The sequence below is a fragment of the Trachurus japonicus genome, chromosome 13, assembly GCF_045865225.1.
Source record: "Trachurus japonicus isolate A0001 chromosome 13, Traja_1.0".
Taxonomy (NCBI): domain Eukaryota; kingdom Metazoa; phylum Chordata; class Actinopteri; order Carangiformes; family Carangidae; genus Trachurus; species Trachurus japonicus.
In genome coordinates, this window is record NC_140919.1 from 39,414,529 (window position 1) to 39,435,219 (window position 20,691).

Sequence of the window (20,691 nt, forward strand, 5' to 3'; positions counted from 1 at the left end):
TATTAAAACCCCTCGGTGCCATTTATATGCTCTTTAATGTTCGCCTCTAATGTTAATCTAATATTTCATCATGCTCATGAGAGAAATAGCTTTTTATTGACTCGCTCCAACTCTCCTGCGGTTCATACCCAGGTCATGCACTAGCTATGTTAGGATATGAATGGTGCTATCTGCTATTAGTGTTGTGACGTTCACGAGCGAACCGATTCTATATAACGGCTCATTGACATGAACGATGGGAACCGAGTCGCAGCTGGGAACCGTTCTTTTTTTTTTTGCCTCAGAGAGCAGAGCTGCAGCGGTATTAATATTTACAATGAATCCATTTCAGACATGAAAATCTAGTCCACACATATCAAATGAGGTTATAATCAATATTTCAGAATAATTCAAAGTCAGATATTAGTGGGATATCTAATTTTGTATTATTTTGTTCCAAATCTCACCCCATTATTTCCAAGATAAAATTAGTTACCACCAGGCTGGCTTCTTAAAACTCATATAAAAATCAGTCAAACGAGCCAGTTTTTTGAACGGCTCTTTGAAAGGAACGGCTCACCAAGATCCGGCTCCCCTCAAAGAGCCATAAATCCCATCTCTATCTGCTATTACTCCTCAGCTCTTCCATTTTGTCCCCCTGCTGGAGAAAAATATATCCTATATAATACCTGCTGTTGACCACTAGGTGTCGCCAATGCCAACAAAAAAGACACCAGGCAACAGCCCCATCGTTCAAGAAGCCACCAAGCAGGGTGAAACATGCCTTGCCTTGTGTTTAAATACTACACAAACCTGCTGTAACGCCTCACCTGCGGCGTAGTAAGGGGTGGTACCTGCAGGCCACAGCTGCTGTCGTTAACACAGTGGCTTCATTTGCGTGAACGCGGCGGCAGATAAGGAGGTAGGGAAATAATACAGGGATGCTGAGATAGATAGGCAGCTGGCTGGCACCGCCGCCCGGGAGCTCAGAGATAAAGGACAACAAACAGTAGCCAGTATTGTCTGCAAACAAACCATGGACAGTTTTCCTCCCAAAGACAGCGGCTTCACGGGCCACAGCACACCCGGGATGTGAGTGAAGAAGCTGCCAGATGTGCACCTATCAGGTAATTATGTTTTTTTAATGTATTTATTTCTTTTTACTGCGTTAGGGTAGCCTACACTTCCATAGGAAAACGGCTTTGTTAGCCATCTGATGCTAGCTGCTACCCGGGGTCCAGCCGGCTAACAGGGTGGTAATGTATCCCGTTAAACGGACTGGATAAGCTGTGGCCGTGCTGCCCACTTTCAGTTCACAAACATAAGCTACTCTCGGTGTTATCATACTGTATGTAGGCTGCTACAGCAGTAATGGACTTTTAAAAGCCTTTTAAGTGGACGGATTTATAGTCGCCCACTGCTTTCCATATGTAGGTTTCCATGGGAACGCAGTTCAAGTCTTATGAAGATAGCCAACTTTCGTTTTGTGCAAGTTGAAAAGCTTAAAATCTATTTACGCTTTCATCACTTTACTTTACCCATTCAAAAACATCAGCTGTTCCAGTGTCTCTCCTGTTAACTTCATTTAAACAAACAAAAAATTAGCCTAAATAAGCATAACCTAGATGGCAGCATTACCTAGTACCTTACACAGGTTAAAAAAACATATGTTTGATTCATAATACCTTACATAAAATAATTTATTTATGTTATTGCTTGTATGCTGCTATCTGAAGAAACAGCTTTTGGGAATGGTCATAATCTAGGCTACATGTCTACTTCTGTTCATGTTCATACTAAACCTTTTTGTTGAGTGTGTTAAAGGCGCGGATGGAGTGGTTCCACTATCACCGCTTTATCTCCTAATACCATCCTGACATTCATATATCCATAAAACTATTAACTTGGCTGCACACATAGCAACCAAGACAACAACAAAACATCTCTTTTAGGCTTATTTAGTCTTCAAAGGGCACATGTCATATGACAACCAGTCATCCTGTGGGAGCTGTCTGAGGCCTAGCACCCAGTAACCTCTCATCTAGTTTTGAAACTTGTTTGGAGTCTCTTTGGAAAACCAAGTGTACATCTTGCTCCGACCCAGTGAGGGTGGGACTGTCCATCTGCATGGTCTCACCTCCTAGTACAAACGTCACAGAAGAAGAAGAGACGTCCCCCTCACCCCACCAGACCCTCAGCCTGCCAACTATAGTGCTATTATAGTTCAAGCAAAGGCTAATTGTTGGTCACTTACAAAGGATTGCACAGTCCAAGTCTTGGGACGGTAATGCTGTGTCTTTCTACTGTAAGCGATATGAAAGGGCAAGATGTGCCTCCATCATGTATTTTTCTCTCACCGTGATATATGATTCAGAGTTGGCTTGATGACTCCTGGCTTGCAGGCTTTTTGAAAAGGAACTGTGAGTTGGATTTAGCTGCTTTTCTTCTTTTGTTTGTTGTCCTCAGAAAAGAAGATGGTGCTGCTTGTGGCTTGTTCATTTCTGTGCCTGTGCTGTTGGGGCTCTTTCTACTTTACATTGTGTCATGTGAACGGGTCCAGGAGCTATGAATGGAACTGTCGTCTCGTCACCCTGGTGCATGGCATCCTGGCAGTCTGCATAACAGGGTACATAGGCTATGTGGATGGACCATGGCCCTTCACCTATCCAGGTAAAATGCTTATTTTCTGTGCATTCAAATTATGGAATTATGACATTATAAATATTATTAATACAATTAATTACTTTTTTAAAAAATGGATATGTTTGCACTAATAAGAAAACTCACAAATGATCAGGGCTGCCACAATAATAGAGTATAATTTAGGGACTACAGATGGAAATTAGCTGGGAGCTAAATCTGGTGCAACCATCTTTTCATTTTTTCCTTTAAATGATTAATGTAATTGCACATTGTCCCTTAATAAACTAATAAACTAAACTAAACTAATTTGACCTATAGGTTATTCATCAGAAATGTGTTTCTGCCTGTTGATATCAACATACAGTTCCTGTTAGTTGTAGTTAGTGATTCTTCTGTACAAGTTTGTCAGCTAAATCTTTACTGTTTCTGTTTTGTGGGTACTACTAGGTACAAAAAACACCCCTCTGCAGATAAGTGCCATGGTGGTCAGCCTGGGCTACTTCATTTTTGATATGGCCTGGTGCGTATACTTCCGCACAGAAGGACCCGTTATGCTGGCCCACCACACCATGAGCATCTTGGGAATCCTGTTGACCCTGTGGTTGGGGGAGTCTGGCATCGAGTCTTGCGCGGTACTCTTTGGCAGTGAGATCACCAACCCACTCCTGCAGGCACGCTGGTTCCTCAAACAGACAGGACGCTACAGGTCGCTGCTGGGGGACGTCGTGGATGTCGTTTTTGTGCTGCTGTTTGTGTTGATGCGAGTCTTCGTGGGAGGCACAATGCTGTACTGTGAGCTGATCTCCCCGAGACCCAGATTCTTCATCAAGTGTGGGGGAGTGGCCATGTACGCTCTCTCCTGGGTGTTCATGGTGGATATTGTTCGATTCACCATACGAAAAAGCAAGAACTGGCACAAACCCGACGTAGACCATCTAGGGACAGTAGCAGCTAATGGTCATGAAGGGAAGAAGGACTGATTTCACCTCTGGTTATGTTTTTGGACACGCAAGGGAAATGACAAAAAAAAAAAGATCAACTTTTTGTATATTAAACTGAGATTAACAAAAGGATATTTCAAAGGCATAACTCTCTGTGGTGAGAAATATCCTGTGACATCTGTCTGTGAGGTCCTCATTTTGAATGCAGTCTTTGCTGCTGAACACATGCTAGATTATTATGTAAACGACTCTGGTGCAGAAACAACATAGATGTAGTTCATGTTATTGAAAACCTGAAAACCAAAGCACTTTCTATAAACACATGAGCAGATGTTGCTTTCAGTTGGCGTGAACTGTTGCCTAGTCATATCTGGTAGTGGAAGGTTCACTGTTACACTGTTAGGAAAGAATAGTTTACATGAAATGGCCATAATCCTTGTGAAACACTTATCAAAGAGGTTGGACTAGTTTCCTTTTTTTTTTGGCATTTTTATAGCTTTGAGCAGATGTGAAAGGTATTCTCAGGGAGATGAAGTCATACTGGAAAGTTGCAGTGAATTCCAGAGAAATGTGTGTCATGTGTTTGATTACTTTGTTTAATATAGTTTATAGTAATTCCTTTAAGCGTTTGCCTGAAACCTTATTCCAGAGCCTGCCTAAAAATGTTCATTTGTACTTCCCTCATGTACACGGATACATAGAGAGACACCTCTCAATGACATAGTTCTACACTGTTAATGCTATTTATTTTGCAGTCCATTTTAATATATAAACTATGAGTATATTCAAATAATTGGTGAAGTTTAATCAGAATCTGTATGTCTATTTTCACCAGCTGTGTGAACATGCACCATTTAAATCTATTAGACAAAAGCCAGACAAAAGATTTGCACTCTGATAACCCTGATCCATTTTTACATCACTATTTACATGTTGCCTTTACACAAGGCAGTATTGCACACTTGACCTAGTAGTGCTGGCAGTGGGCAATAGTACTTTCAGTAATATAATATTCAGATGATGATAATAATGTTATTGAGTTATCGTTTCAGAGAATTCTTCTGTCCTATTAAATAATTTGAAACATACTACAATACATAAATAATTCGATTTGTTTCATTTTTTAAATTTACATATGTGAAATCTTTTTATTGGAGTGAATGTCTGTTCTAGTATCTTGTGTTATTTTGCATACATTTGTCATATTGTGATTTTTAATTACTGGGAAAATAATAACCTTTATGTTGTGACATCTATTTCCAACCATATCAAATACAACACAAAAGTGCATCATGCGATGAAGACGGATGACTTGTTTTAAGAGAATATTATGACCTGTCCCACTCATAGACTGCATTTCCTTTGCTCCAGTTCACAAAAGCTACCCACCTTCTAGCTGCCATCTTTATGCTCAGATTTCAAATCAGTTCCATTATTAATGTGACCTTATCTTGTTTATCTTAGTTGACATGGATTTCTGCAGTAATGCTAAATCAGAGTCACCATTCATCCCTTTGTTTTCCCATTCACATTGGATTGATTTGATGTGTTGCTCCTCTACAAGGCCTGTTTACATGGCTGCTACTTTTACAAATCATGTGAGCGTTACCATTTACATCCAAGGAAGTAAAAAAATCTGGTGTGTGCCTTAGTAATTTGAATGTACTTTCTTAATGTTTTGGTTGTTTCAGTTTTGGGTTTCATTACTTGCCTTTGTAATCCCTGTGTTAAATAAAATAAAGCTCTTGTTATATTGTTTGTATGTTTCTGAATGCATTTCAAACCACAAAACTCCAACTAAAACCAAAGGACAAGCTGCATGTTGCATTGACTGCACTGACATTGAAGTTACCCAAACTGTCCACATGATGGTGTTGAGTGATCAGTGAGAAAATGTGAAAACAGTCTTTTGGTAATGCTGATATGAAGACATTAAAAGGGAGAATAAACACTTTCACAGCATTGCAATTTGAGAGCAATGTCAGATTATACCTAAAATAAAACTGGACAGTTTTAATTTTAATGTCTATAACAGTTCCATCATGTTTTCATGCATTGCGGCACACAAATGTGTGATACCGCATGGAATATTAGGTATATTTCATATAATGTAGCATTGAACAGGTGGTTATCAGATGGCTACAATAAAAAAATGACAGCAATGTACAACAGTAGAAATTATAATCATATACAATACACTGCCTCATATACATGCAGTGTGCTAGATGACCAACAAACACAAAATGGATCATGAAAAGGGTGAGAGGCATGGCTGCACGACATGTCATGAACACATACCCTGGCTTTGCACCTACCATCACTAAAATTACAAATTATTACAAAAACAAATGTGCATCTTTGTTTGCAGCAGTTTCTCATAAAGTTAATAAATGTATGTTGATTCTCATTATCAAAATGAATAAACATGAAGAGACGAATGAAAGTCTCCAGATCATCTTGTATTTTCACTGTTGCTCGCATGCACACACACACGCTGCTGCTTGAGTGTGTTTTCCCTCTTTACCTCTTTGTCTTTCAAGCTTTCATTGAGGATGAGTTAAGAAAGTTTCATCAGAATGGGAGAGGAGTGTCTTCATGTGAATTGTGGACAAAGCCTGGCCTGTAAGCCGTAAATAATGAACATAATGACTGGTCGCCCAGTCCCAGACCTACCACAGACAGACAGAAAGCCATGGAAACCACAAAATAATCACACAACACATATAATTATCAAGTTAATCAGCCACCTAAAGGAAAGTGCATCCTTACTGGGATATTCTCAGGAGAGGTTTACGTACCATGGAAAAGCAAAACATCAAACAGTAAAAAAAGATGGAGAGCTGTAGCCTAAGTTACAACCTGTAACCTAATGATTATTTTATTATCAGTTTGTCTATTGGTTGCATTGTTAACAAAGTGAAACATGCTTGTCAGTTGGACCTTTTGTGTGATGATTGTCTAAAACCCATAGATGTTTAACAGATTGATATAACAAAGAGAAAACCAGTGAAACCAGTGACTTGAATAGATCTGTCACTGGGGAAAAAAGACAGCTTTTGGGGGTTGTGCTTGATACATTTCCAAAATGTTTGCAGAAACTGTTGTTGATTCATTTTCTGATGTGCACCTGATTGATTATCGTAATTGACTAATAACACATCTATCTTATTCTATCACTTTCTATTAGAGAAATAGTTGAGCAATCAGTTGGTTGACTATCTACTCTAATTCATTAATAGTCTAATTGCTGCAACTAACAGTTATGTGAGGCACTTTTAAGACAGTTGATGTTTAGTTTTATGTGTCGCCTCGACAAATCAGAGAATCACATAATTGAGGCTCTAGTAAGCCCATTGAAAAGCTGCTACCGATTCACTTCTAGGCTAAGGTGGCATTGGTGCAATAGTCTGTATATTTTATGAAATGTACTTTCTTTTTATTTTTGTACTATTTATATTGTTTGATTGTGATATGGACCTGTGTCTGAAATAAAGTTTATATATTTATTTCCATTATGGATCATATCAATTACTTTTTCAATTCAAATTCCAATAAGCAGTCTAGTCTGAATATGAGGAGTCTGACAGTCACAGGTGACGTATTATTTTGTATTTATTGTAAACAATGATTAGTAGCCTAATATGTTGTTCCTGTCAAGCAACTAATTGAAGAATGTAAAACTCGCACACAAGTTTTGCTGACACTTTATTGTTTTTATTCAAAGAAGTTTACCATAAGGATTAAATGCTGTGTTGTTAGTTAGTTATCTTGTTATTGTTTAAGAGTCTTTCCCACTCTCGGGCTGTGCTGCTGCTGCTGAAACAAAAAAGTGAGTTTTCCCATCTCCCGGCGGAAGTGGTTAGTGGAAGAAGCGCTACTGACTGGACTCAAGCAGCAGCAGCAGCAGCAGCAGCTAGCTGGCTAGGGCGTTGCTAGCGGCAGAAAGTGGGATTTTTGTTACTACCTTTCCGCAACTTATAGGCTATTCCCGAACAAACAAACAAATAGCGTCTTACGTTGGAGAAAAGGGGAAAAAAAACAGCGTTTAGTGTTCGCTTAAAGTTTTAGGCGCCTCTGCGTTTTCTTTTTTCCTCCTTCTTCCCTGGTGGTCGTTGTTGTCCAGACTAGACTAGAGTGACTGGTTGTTACTGACTGTGTGTGACCGTTAGCTCCACAGAGTTAGCCGCCGCCGCCGCCTGCTGCCTGCTGCCTGCCGCCTGCCTGCTGCTCCACATCCACGGAGATCCTCCCGAGACACGGCTGCGTCCTGCTAACATGGAGTCACGGAGCGTTGCTGCGCTGTGCTAACACTCAACTTAACACACCTCACCGGGGTAAAACCAGCCCGAGAAGTGAAGAGACGGTTTTTTTTTGTTGGAGAAGGACACGACACATCTCGGGCCAGCCAGTCAACGTTGATGCGGCGGTGTTGTATAAATATTTCTCGGTGGTCGGTCGGTAGGTCGGTCGGCCGGCGGCTGCTCATTGTTGTGAACGGGGGAGAGTTTGCTTAGTTTGCACACGAAGCAAAGTTTTTCTGCTGAAAGAGCTCATCTGTTTTGTTAGCTGGTGACTTAGCTGCTGAGATTCAACAGCAAGCAAGTCAGCCAGCCAGCTCACCGTGAGAAAGAGGGTTTTTTGTTTTTTTTTGCTAAAGAAGAAAGCCCAATGTGCTTTTAAACCGACCACTTGACCCGTTTTAGCCGGTTAGCTGCCGTTGTTTTTCGCTCATTTAGTAACGTTAAACTCGGTGTCGAGCTCTTCTCGTGGTCACGGGGGGAGACTCGTCCCCACACAGCCACACACACACAGACACACACACAAGACAGACAGCAGGCATTTCTGGGAGCAGGGAATACCAAATGTGACTGGAGGAATTTCTAGCATCTTCAGACATCGTTTAGGCACAAAACGGAGGCCATTCAAGCCGAGCCGAGCCGAGCCAAGCCGAGCCGAGCTGGGGGTGGTGGTGGCGGACGGATTATTACATCGCAGGGCCACGGTGCCTGTTTCATTTGGACTTACGGATTGTTGTTTACACGTCTCAACATCGGGCGGAAATCTGGGATGTGAATGCAAAAGGATTCATACAAGGAGGAGTTCATACATGTACGACAACTCGTGCCAGCTGGAGTAGAGTATTCATTCCTTAAAATCTTGCTTATTGATCGGATAGAAGAATATCATCTGACTGTACAGCTATAATACGACAGAGGCCCCGATTATTGTTATTTTTATTTTTTTTAAAGGTTTTGCACTGTAGATCCCCCTGCTGCTGCGATTGACAGATAACGTATAGGTCATATCTTTATTTCCTCTAGTGTTTGGACGGGGCCTTGCAACAACCCAGCAGTTTCCTCATTAATTTATTCCCAGCACCGTTTCCAAACTCCCTGCCTACTTGAGACGAATGCCAGAGAAGGACGCTCCAGGAAATCGCCTCATCACACTCTGGAAAATGTTAATCGGATATAATTTGCTGCAAATCTAGAACCGGAAGCCCAATGAGTGACACACAGTCCAGCTTCACTGACAGGTATGCTACACAACGACTCTTTATTGGGTCTATTAATGCACTGTCTGCACTCCACAGTCACAAATTGAATCCTCGCAGTAGCCAAACAGAAGATTTTGTTAAAGTTTCTTGATTTAGTTATGTTGCTGTTTATCTGAAATACAATCAACGATCTGGCAAAAAAAAAAAAAAAAAAAATGCATGATTTGAGTGAAGCTTTTCTCTGTGGTGATGTGCTGGGTAATAACTGTGTTATACAATCTAATTACTAAGGGAAGCACATCAGATCTTAATGGAAACACTGCTGATCTCAGCATGGGTAATGGAGTTCTCTGCAGAAAGTAAAGTACTACTTGTCCAAAGACTGAGAAGGCCTGCCACTGTTTGTGTGCCAGGGAACAGTCATCGATGATCTCTCTTACACCTTTCAACATCACTATTACCTCTAAGCCTTTAAAGCTGACCTTCTCCTACACCTATTAAAACAATCTCTGGATTTAGACAAAACCTTAGCTCCCGTCAAGTAATCACCTTATCTGAGGCATCTGTCAGCTTAAACCCAAAGGTTGGACGCTGTTGCTAAGACCAACAGGCTAAATAATGTGTCAAGGCCTGAGGAGCTCACTAAAAGGTGGAGAGGGATCACTGTGTAGCATCCTAATCCATTGACATTATACTGTACGTCAGTATTCTCTGCGTCATCGTCACAGGAACAATTTCCTCTTTGTTTTTCGTACCTGGAGAATAAAGAAGTTTTCATTCTCAATGTGATTGCACCCTGGATGTGAAATGAAGCTGTTGCATTACGTCAGTTCTTCCTCCCTGAATCCCACATACCTGCTAGGAGAGCAGGTTAATACAGAGGAATGTGGTCTGTAGATTCAGACCTAAGGGAAGCTTATAGCACAGGTTGGGATATGAAATATCCTCATGGCTAGAGCCAGAGGCGAAGCCCAACCCCATTTTTACATGACCCCCTCCCCCCACTGCAATGATGGCAACAGTGGCTGGCACCAACCACTAATGTGATGCTGTTATGGTTTTGTTTAGCTTTTTTCTAGATATTATGTCTCTGCTCATTATTATCTGTAGCTTTTACAAATTGTCACTTCAGTCGACCTGTAATGACATTAAAACTACAGATGATGAGCACAGGGAGATATTCCTGATTCCTGAAGCACCTTATGTTATGTTGCTGTTTCTCTCAGCAGGGTTTCAGATTTGCTGTTGCATGTGACGGAGCTGCACAAATGTATTGTCTTTTCATTTTCGGCTTTGTGTGTTGATGCTTTCATAGTGAGTTTGAAAAAATAGAATAGAATAGATAGAAAAAAAACAAAAAAAAAAGCATGCACATCCCCAAGTCTAAACGCTGGGTGCTGGACAACACAAGTAAATCATTGGAAAAAGGAAAGTCTGCACACCAACAACAGCTCCAGAGCAATAATTTATTGTTAAGGTAATAATAAATTATTTTTCTGGAGCTGTTGTTGGTGTGCAGACTTCCCTTTTTCATAGTGAATCTGTTTGTTTTGGTTTTGCAGACTCTGATTCCTCAAAGACGCAGTCGTTCGTTACTCTCGCCAGTCCAGCATGATTCATGCCATGTTCATGCAAAACAGTGTGACAGCAGTTTGTAGAATGTGCAAGCAAAGAGCCACCTCTGTTGCGCATAAACTAAGAGGTTTGCCTGTGATGTGAATCATTATCAGGATGCAACAGCTGTTAAACGTTGTTTTCCATCATGGCCGATGATAATGACTTAATTGATTAATGCTATTGTGGCTCTCCCTCGTCCCTTAAGTCTGTCTGTGTTCCCCTGTCCTTGCCCTGGCTCCCTCGGCGTGTGGTGTTTTGCATTTTGTTTTCGCTCAGTTGGCCACGGTGGGAGTATGCACCCAGCATCCATTGGGGTTGGGCCGCCAGCCGATGGGTCAGTTTAGTGTGCTGTTAGCTCTTTGTCATAGAGTTCTGCTGATCTCCACGTTTTTCCCACCCCCCCTCTGAGGCCCTCCCGGGAAGTGGTGCTGGTGACATCACTAATAGTAAACAATAGCTTTCAGGGGGAGCAAACTGGCTGTCCACTGTATGCTGCTCTCCAGGTCTGTCGGCGTCGCTCAGGTACACCAGGCCGGGCTGGTTAGTGTGTGTCTTCAACGTTACCCTGCAGGGGAAAGCGTTTGAAGCTATTCCTGCGATTATTTAATGATAATAGGGTTGCAAATAACAGTTTTGTCATGAATTGATCCATTATTATTCCTCCACAGTAATTTTACATGACTCGACAGTTACTCATTCACCCATAATACTGTCAATTATAATACCAGTCACAATTTACTACAGCCTAAGGTGATTTTTTTTTAGATTGCATAGTTTGCCTAGCCACCAGTCCTAAATGCAAAATAGCATTGTTCTCACAATAGCTAATTAAACAGGTTAATTGATTCTCACCATTCAATTAAACAGAATGTTAATTAAACCCTCTCCTTACTCATCGCATTTTAGGCAACCTTTGTGTTTATCGCACATGTTCGTATCGCGATGACAATGAAAATACAATTATTCGGCCAGCCATATTAGTAGGTAATGTTAAAGGTCCAGTGTGTAAAAGAGGGGAAAACAGTGACATGCAGCGTTCCGATTCTATTATTTATTTATTTATTAAAGCAGAAGTAAGCGATCCGGTCGTTTTGGCTAACCTCTTGTCAGCCTATGGAGTTAGCAGTCCCCGCCCTCGTCATGGATCTATTGGTTCTCGTCCCTACGTCACCACATTCACGCGCATCCCTTGGCTGCACACACAGAGAGGACCGCCCCTTTATGCCGTTCTCTCTCCTCATTGGATAAAGGTTGTAGGATACAAGGAAAGTTTTCTCCTCGGCTTACAGCAGAGCAGAGTGACTGACAGACCCGTGTTTCAGACCAAACACTCTATGTAAGTGATTGCTGTCGGAAGATACAACTATTTAAGACTTATATTAACACAAATATTCCGCTTACTTCTGCTTTAAATAATTCTATTATTTATTTATGAATGAGAAACTCTTGAAACGTGCTCTCTGGTTGGCTGGATTTTCCATTCCGTAGAAACATGGCGGCGCAAGATGGTGACACTCTCTAAGCAAGACCCTTGCTATAATGTATAAAAGAAGAATTATAAGGCTACGAAAACCAAACAGATTTTATTTTATAGCGATTTTTCACTTATACAAATATATTGATTGGTGGTATATTCAGATTTTGAACCTCGACAAATATTACACACTGGACCTTAAAGTCCGTAAACCAGTATCATAATTGTGTAAACAGTAGCTGATGATAACATACCACTGTAGTTGATATTTGCCTTGCTGCAGTGGAATTTGTTTCCTCATGAGAAATGTTTTCATGAGCAGTTTTGACAGCTTGGTCTGCTTGTATGCGTCTCCTGCATTTGGCATCGCTCTCTGATAATGCAGTATGCTTGTCCTCCATCTAGTCTGCTCTGCACTGATACTGGGGCACGCGCTGTCAAGCTAAGACGAACTGTGAATTAAAAGGAGTAGTATATCAACAAGTCATTTAGAGCGCTGATCGGTGGAACCAAGGCGCCGGCTCAGCATGTAATGCAGGATGGTGATATTTCTAAACTAGTTATGCGTCTTACCTCTGCCAGTGAAAGGATAAAAATAAACGTTTGCAGGGTGGAGAAGTTTTAATACAACACCAGTTCAGTTCAAAACTTATGAGAACACTGACATCTGCAAACACTTAATTTAGCAGTTTACATGATTATAGCTATAAGATGATGTGTTGCTGCGCAGTAGAGCAGTGAGAGAGACGGCTGCACAACTGCATGTAGCTCAAGAGCCAGTTGCTGAGAAAGATAACTCTTGAATACTGTCACTTGATGATGCAATGATGAGAAGATTAATGGGTTAGTCACATGGCAGAAAATAAATAACCTTTTTATCGATAATTAATGAATTGTTACAGTCATTTTTTAAAAGCAAAAATACCAAAACATTTCCAGCTTCTCTAATATGAGGATTTACTTTAGATTTATTGAAGACAGTTATGGTAAACTGAACGTCTTAGGGTTAAGAACCTTTAAAAAAAAACAAAAAAAAACTAGTATTATGCTGTGTCCCACTGCTGTTGAATTTGTATGATTTTCTCCTATGGCAGTGATGCTTGAAGACTGTGAAGGATTTCACTTTCTTTCTTGAGCTCAAGTCAAGAGCAGACATGAAATTTTCTGAATAATTTCCAACCTTACCTTAATCCTAGTTTGATAGCCCATGGGCCTTTCTACTTCATTAACATCTTAGTAACAGCATTTTCTTTTAGGTCACAGAAAGTTCGTGTCAGCTTTAATATGCCTTTTGATTATTTAATCAGAGATTTTCTTGCTTCAAAATGGAGCAAAGTTTAACTATGTTTTTTTTTTAATGGAGAATAATTTTAAACATACTCCAGGCTGTGACCATGTGTGCAAGACTACATCTTTGTTCACTGCTTGAAGGAAGCACCAGCCACCCAGCAGGGTCTTAAATACTCTAATTGAATTTATTTGCTGTTAAACATGTTTAAGCTTAAATAATCAAGAGCCTCTGTTTACAAGGTGGTAAAACAATACATCCTGTCAAAGAGAACAGCTTTACAGCACACATCATCTGTAAAACAAATGGCATCAATAGTACAGATGTTTTACAACATGGTTCAATGTAGCAGCACGTGTATGTATATGAAAATACCAAAGCAACGGGAACACCTGCACACTCTTATTAAATCAAACAATCTGCAATAAATTCTGTCTTTTATAAACAACAAATGCCATATTAGCAGATTGTGTCAGAGACCGTGGTTCAGTTAGCCTCCTGCTACAGAGTCTTTCTAATGTGGGCAAGAAAAAAAAAACATTGAAAACTCTGAGAAGATTGATCTGCTGCAAGTGCATAGTTGTCATTTGTTTCAAGCTGATCTTGCTATGTTATGGTACATGAGGCGTGACTGTAGGACATGCATGTTCATGGTAGAAAAGCAGAAGCAGCCAGATGAATGGTGAACTGCATTGACCAAGTAGTAAAGTAAGCATTTTCTCCAACAGTTTGGTCTTACCGTGGCTTATGGGTTGCTCTCATGTTGTTGATCCATGTAAATGATGGTATTTTTTAATTTCAGAAGGAGGACAATAATGGCATTTCCAAGTACAGGCACAAGTACATTGAATCATATGTTATAAAAGGAGAATAAGTCAAGCTTTCTGACTAGAATAAGTCAAGCTTTCTGTCTCAGTAGTGATGTGAATTTTGGTTTTAAAGGGAACTATAAACTAATCACGTGCATGACATCTTATGTTGATTTCACCTTTGGCTGTCTTTGCTCTGCTACAACCTGAACTGTCAGTGATGCATTGAACACAAAGTGCTGGGAGCAGGTTATGTTATTGATGACATGGGCTGCACATTGGTTGAGATGGACAGCTACATATTTTCAGTGTATATTGTCCAGTTTTACACAAGATTGTTAGAAAAGCTGTGTTTTTTTCACCAGGTGAATAGTCGGTATTCAAACCTAAACATCTCAAACCTGAAAGTCTACGCTGAATGACTGGCCAGCTTCTTAGTCTTGTTTATTTATAGAATGTAAATGAAGACCTTAGGAAGACTCACACTTGGATGTCACTTTGGCACGCACACACCAACTCTCACCATAGTCATTTCTTGCCAGGTCCCATTTCACTCTTTTTTTTTTTTTTTTGCACACTGCATTGCGTACATCTTTTATTTCATTCTCAGCATCAGTCAGTCCCTGCAGTTTTCATTACTGCATGCCCCAAGGAAGGAAGTGTTGTTGCATCACTATTGCCTTCAGCAATTAAGCATGCATAAATGAAGAGTGGACAAATTATTCAAAATAATAATGCTGTGGTTTGGCCTCTGTCATTTTTGCATGTTTTGGAGGGGTATCTTTCATGTTTCCTTGCTTAGTTGAAGTCCGGCCTCGCTGACAGAGAAGAAATGGACACTGAGATAGAAAATCGGAAGGAGATGGCAGAGAGGAAGAGGAAACGTCCCAGGGGTAGCGATGTTGCAGAGTAGCTTGGAGTCTGGACATTAGCTGGGGCTGTGAGTGCTGGGGGAGTTGGGGGGGTTTATCACCCAGCCCCGTGATGCTGATGCTTGTGGACACCCTCTACAATCCGGCCCTGTTGGCTGAGAGCGCTCCGGGGCCAAAACATTAGTTTCACTCCACAAAAGACAGGATCACAACAATGGAGAAAAAAAAAGGGGACAAGGAAAGAGAGCTGTCTTGCCCAAGTGTCATGTCCTCACATGTCCATGTAAGGGTTTTGTAGCCATGAACTAGGCTCATGCCTCCGAGCTAACTGCAGTGGTTTAAGAGCTACGATGGTGGTAGTTTATCTGCTGTTAGAGTCTTAATTTTAAATCACATTGATTCATTAAACAAGAGCACATATGTGTCCTACAAAGAGCACATGTCTGTATGTCAGCTGAATCTTTAATATACTAGGAAATGGACGGTAGATGTTTAAAAAAAAAAAAACGCTGTTAGTCGACGGGATGTGATTTATGTGGCATGTTGAGACTCCCCTCCCTCGGGACGCAGAATGAGGATGCTGTAATTGAATGTCGTCGCTGTGTGCGAGGAGAGGGAGAGGCCGCTGCGCTGTGATCAACGTTAACCCCGACTCTTTCAGCTGATTCAGAGGTGACTAGACAAAAGCCCTACTCTGTCTTCACAAGAAACAGGGTCAGAACACAAAGTCTCTCATCAACCTGCAGTCATGTCGAGTGGAAGACGCTGCCTTCTGAAGTTCAGTCCCTTTGATGGGTGAAAGACAAGGAAAGGAAAAAAGGAAAAAGGAGGAAAAAATGAAATTATCATCCCTTTGCAACAAGAATCTTCGGTGTAGGTATTCTTGTTGTCCCAGGAATGTCTTAATGACAGGCTGTTTCCCTTCGTGATGAATCACTCGGTATAAAGTATCGTCTCGCTTCCACCAAGCTACTTTTTTTCGTAGTAAGTATAGTGTAATAGATGGAAAATTTTATAGCTTTGGGGGGAGAATGAGGTGTCAGTCATGCGCTTTTTACTTCAGGTTGCATCAGCTTAGATGTCATCATAGGTCTGCGTCGGTCTAACAGCTGTTGGTAAATCTTTTTAGATCGCCACAGGATACCAAATCAGACGCAAAACAGCGAGTCGCTTTCAGGTGTTAATGTGCTCCTGGCTGACACTTCATCGGCATACAGGACAGTCTACCCCAACCTGAACTTAAAAAAAAGAAAGAAAAGGAAAGTGATGCATTAACAAGATTTTCTGATTCAGAGAAGTTAGTCATTGATTTCAAAAGAAAAAAAGTTCTCTGGTGGTTTTGTGGCCTGTGCTGGCGACCAGCAGCAGCAGCAGTGTGGACAGTGTAGCATGTTGAACCACCTCCTTTGCTTTCCCAGTGCTGGAGGACAGCAGACAGCATAGCGTGAAGAAATGTCTATCCCCCGGCCCTCATGTCAGGAATCCTGATGAGGTTTATTGGGGCAGAAAGGGCACCGTTTTCCCCCTGAGGCTGTGGCTTGAGCTCCACAGCTATTGCTCTTGTCTCTCTAACGCACACCACACCACCACACCTCTCTTTCTTTCTCTTTGTGTCTCTGTCCCTCTCGTACGCTAATTTCACCGCTCTCCTTCTTTAAAACCCACACAGTATACGTCTACGTTGTCTTAAACTCTACCTGGATACACCGCTCGAGTCACACGCTGAAGGTCACAGCTGCGTGTTTGTCGTTGCAGACTGTATGGAAGACGTATCAGTGCGTGGGAGTAGACTGCTGCTTTCTTAGTAGCAGGGAGTGGAAAGCGGTAACGTCATGCAGGCTCTTGTGTTGTGAGAGCACCCACATTGTGTGACTCAGGTATATAGATTAGATAACAAGCAGTGTGTGTGTGTTATTTCCTACTGACTGGCTGCAGGCATGAATCAGGCGGTTGAAGAGACTGTATCACTACACACCATTGAGATAGAATCACAGGCCAGGTTTTATAGAGGTGGCCTGTGAATGGCTGGCTGGCTGGCTGGCCCGGCTGAAAAAAAAAAGGTGACTTGCCAGTTCCATAGGGTACTTGGCAGGCCCGGGGTTGCATGAGTCAGCGCAAAAACAAAACAGCTGAGGACATTTGTGCCGTCACCAAAGAGCTACTCTCCGGCCCTGCCAAGTTTTGCAGTGTAATGTACCGTTTTAAAGATGTTGCTGCAGCAGCGTGCAACGTTTCACCCTCTGGAATGGAACACACCTCGGTCTGATCTCCGCAGCCTGCAGGCAACTCCCAAAACCGTCCAATCCTCAGACTGCAGGCCCCGCCTCTCTCCCCAACCCTAACAACAACACCTGTGCTGTGATTTGTGTGGCTCTGCCTCGGCTCGGAGACTCAAACGCAGCATTGTCTGACACAGGACGGTGAGGATAAAGCTTTAGTTTATCAAGCAACCGCCTACTTTATTGTCTTAGTATTAGGAGTGTGTCACGTGTAAACGTTTACACGGAATGAAACAGTAAATGTTTAATAAAAATCCCTAAACGATACACGCAATTTATTAATTTTTATTTTTTGTGAGTAAGTGTGACAGCGCCAGCAGCTAGTAAACCATTACGTAGCCTGATGTGGCGATACTTTGAAAAGAATGAATAGAAGACCTTCATGTATTAAAAGGATAGTTCACCACAAAATTCAAATTGCACTCATTATCTACTCACCCTCATGTGGACTAAGGGCTGGGAGAAGTTTCAGAGTCCTCCGTGGCTTCTCTGAGTTACAGGGGGTCTCGGCGTGGCAGTGCATGTCCATATAACGGTTGCAAATGGATACCACTTTTCTTCGTAACAAAAACACACACCAAAAAACATCCAAATACCTCCATGCTGCTCGTTTGTAATGTCTGTCTTGTATTGAAATGCGAAATTGTTCCGAAAAAAATTAAATAAGTCTATATTTCAAGCTGGTTTGCAGCGGAAGCTCCTCTTCCTGGTCCGTCCAAATCTTGCGCGATTTGCGCCGGCGTCAGTGCGATGAGGGTGAGTAGATAATGAGTGAAATTTCAATTTTGAGTGAACTATCCCTTTAAGACAGGTTTTAAGCCGGTATTATTATTAGCAGTGTTTACATGGAATAAAACAGTAAACGTTTAATAAAAATCCCTTAACGATACACGCAATTTTTAATATATATTTTTTTACAGGGCGCCCTGGATTGGGTTCGCCCTGAGAGAGAGGGCCTCGATTATGATTACGGACCACAGCGTGGTTTTCCACACAGCAATAATTTAATCCATGTGAAAGAATAGCAACAGTCTCAGAACAGATCAGTGATCGCTGCTACGCCGCCACTGTGTTTTTAGGATTTGATTTCCGTGTCAGACGTGGCGCTCACAACTCTACCACTTATGACGCTTTGGCCAATCAAAGCGGGAGTAGCGTGTACACATTAAAACGGAAAGCATTGCACAGTTTACACATCCCTACTTAGTATGTGTGCCATGCCTACTTTTATAGAGCTTTCGCACACACAGAGATACAAACTAGTGGCCGTCAAAGCCAGGCTAGCACCATCAGCTTTTTTTTTTCCATTTTTAGTTTCCATTTCATGGGGCATAAAGGAGAGGAGAGGTAACTCGTACCATTTCACTGGAATCGAGAAGATCAAGTTTGTGTGATAGATAGCTACAGAGCCTGTGTATCAGGGAATATACTCATAAAGTTGAGATTGTCCCCCCCCCAACTTTGCTGTAGTGAAGCTGTGTGATTTTTAAGTCTGTCAAGCATCTTTGAGAATAGTGACTGTTGTGGTATCCTCTTTTTAGATTTCACTTGTCTGTTTTTGTGTTGATCCTTTTAAAACAACAACATAGCAACAGCACACTCAAAACACTGTGCATATATCAATGTATTGCAAGCTTTCAGTCATTGTGACCTTCTTCAGGCATCAAATTGATACTATATGCACAGTGTTTTGAGTGTGCGGTGGCTATTTTGTTGTTTTCTAAGTTTCTAAGTTCAGCTCCAGCACCTCTTCCAAGTATTTTGCCTACAGATGAGCGGCGGCCTTTTTCACCGTGTTGATCCTTTTTAAAAGTTTCCAATCAGTTGGTTGTAGTTCAAGTCTGATTTAAACTGGAGTGTAAATTAGCATATATTCCAGGAGGAACTGAGAATAACCTGAAGGACTTCCCCTGAATCTTGCATGAGTTGCCTCTAGTTCCTTATTGTTCACTGTTTTCTTTCCTCTTTCGTTAGGGAAACCCTTTCACAGAAATGGCTGTGTGTCAGAGTCCCGCTCCCTCAGGGCTGTTTGTTTCGTCCCTCCCTCTTTCACTACTTTTTCTCTCTCTCTCTCCATGGTCTGGTCTGGTCCTGGCCTCTCTTGCTGCCACTGTTGCTGCAGTTGGCCCAGCTCTGCCACAGTTTTCCATCAAAACACCAAACCTCAATGGAGCATTCAAGCCCAGGCCCGCTCCACTGCTGCCCCTCCCTCCCATCCCACCCTGTTCTGACTCTGCCTTCTCTCTCCCTCTCCCTCTCCCTCTCTCTCACTCCCTGCACATTTAATGGCTCCGTCCAGGAAGACTTTTACAGCTAGATCCTGAAGGCACCGAATGGACTGAGGGAAACTGGCTCTTCAGCGCTGTGTCTATGTCTGTGAAATACTGCTTCTGCTGTAGCATTTTGTTTTCAGCTTTTCTCATACAGCATATAATTAGCAATATTTCAGAAGATATACGGTACTCATATACTTGCAGATGTTACTGTACATCGCACCATGCCTACTGTCCACATTTTAGGTTACAGTGTAAGTGTGTACTTTCTAGGGCTGCTCCTAATGTTTGTTTTCATTATTAATCTCTGTTGTAGGGCTTTGGCGATATGACCCAAAAAAAATTATAATCTTTTTTCGCAACAAATCCTAATCCCTATTTAAATCACAATTTCCCAAAATTTTCCACAGTATTTAAAATCAGATGATCAGATGTGCAGATGACAAAGAAATTGTTTAAAACAAGTTTAAACTTTTTTTTTGTTTTGTTCCGAAACAACAAGGCAAAAAGGCGCCACACACACTCTGATACCACGCACCTGAAAACTTAACAAACTTAAAAGACTTGTCCATGTGAAAGATGGTCAGATGACAAACTTACACAGACATCTGCATGTGTGTCACCTGTAAGAAAGGTGCCGCTAAAGAAAAATAAAAAGGACGCTGCTGCGCTCTCTCACCTGCAGCTCACACGGGCACTCGGCTGGTTCTCTCCTGTGAACGGCAATGGAAAGATTTGTGATAAATACTTTGTATGTATAAAAAGAATTCAAACTTGGAAGATCTAACCACCATGCATGAGCCTAGAGTGAGCCCACTCTGAACTATGGGAGCCCAGCGGGGAGCATCGGTGGCGGATGTTAAAGAGAAACTCCATTTTCATTGAAACAAGTCAACATAAACTACATATTCAAATAAATCGATAAAATCGATTTATGGCCCAGCCCTACTCTGTAGATTCTTCCCATATTAAATCTTTTCGTATGAAAAAGAAAGGTGGTTGTTTTGGCCAATCAATAG

General features: G+C 41.5%; 2 protein-coding genes across 12 annotated transcripts in view; both read left to right on the forward strand.

Annotated features, from left to right (window-relative positions):
- Window positions 1-723: 723 nt before the first annotated feature.
- Window positions 724-5,321, forward strand: tlcd5a (TLC domain containing 5a). 3 transcript variants are annotated; one of them, XM_085796513.1, is made up of 3 exons: window positions 724-1,106; window positions 2,446-2,649; window positions 3,070-5,321. In XM_085796513.1, exons 2-3 carry the CDS (start codon window positions 2,454-2,456, stop codon window positions 3,600-3,602), a joined length of 729 nt encoding a protein of 242 aa, XP_085652639.1. In that variant the 5' UTR covers window positions 724-1,106; window positions 2,446-2,453; the 3' UTR covers window positions 3,603-5,321. The 3 variants fall into 3 exon arrangements, with proteins under 3 accessions (XP_085652639.1, XP_085652640.1, XP_085652641.1); XM_085796514.1 differs by lacking the exon at window positions 724-1,106 and adding an exon at window positions 1,864-2,284; XM_085796515.1 differs by lacking the exon at window positions 724-1,106 and adding an exon at window positions 1,864-2,263.
- Window positions 5,322-7,473: 2,152 nt separating this feature from the next.
- arhgef12a (Rho guanine nucleotide exchange factor (GEF) 12a) overlaps window positions 7,474-20,691 on the forward strand; it is a 41,742-nt gene continuing 28,524 nt past the window's right edge. For 5 of the 9 annotated variants that reach the window (XM_085796520.1, XM_085796517.1, XM_085796519.1 and 2 more), the window contains exon 1: window positions 8,866-9,099. In XM_085796520.1, coding sequence (XP_085652646.1) covers window positions 9,068-9,099 — 32 coding nt within the window. In that variant the 5' untranslated portion in view covers window positions 8,866-9,067. Of the gene's footprint in view, window positions 8,673-8,865; window positions 9,127-20,691 lie in introns of those variants that run through there. The other 4 variants (XM_085796518.1, XM_085796523.1, XM_085796524.1 and 1 more) reach the window with 3 other exon arrangements.

Bases quoted from the DNA above. Each gene is read 5' to 3' on its own strand.
- tlcd5a (XM_085796513.1), top strand. From the start codon at position 2,454: ATGGTGCTGCTTGTGGCTTGTTCATTTCTGTGCCTGTGCTGTTGGGGC. The intron at 2,650-3,069 runs GTAAAATGCTTA...GGGTACTACTAG, and splicing joins ATGGCCCTTCACCTATCCAG to GTACAAAAAACACCCCTCTG.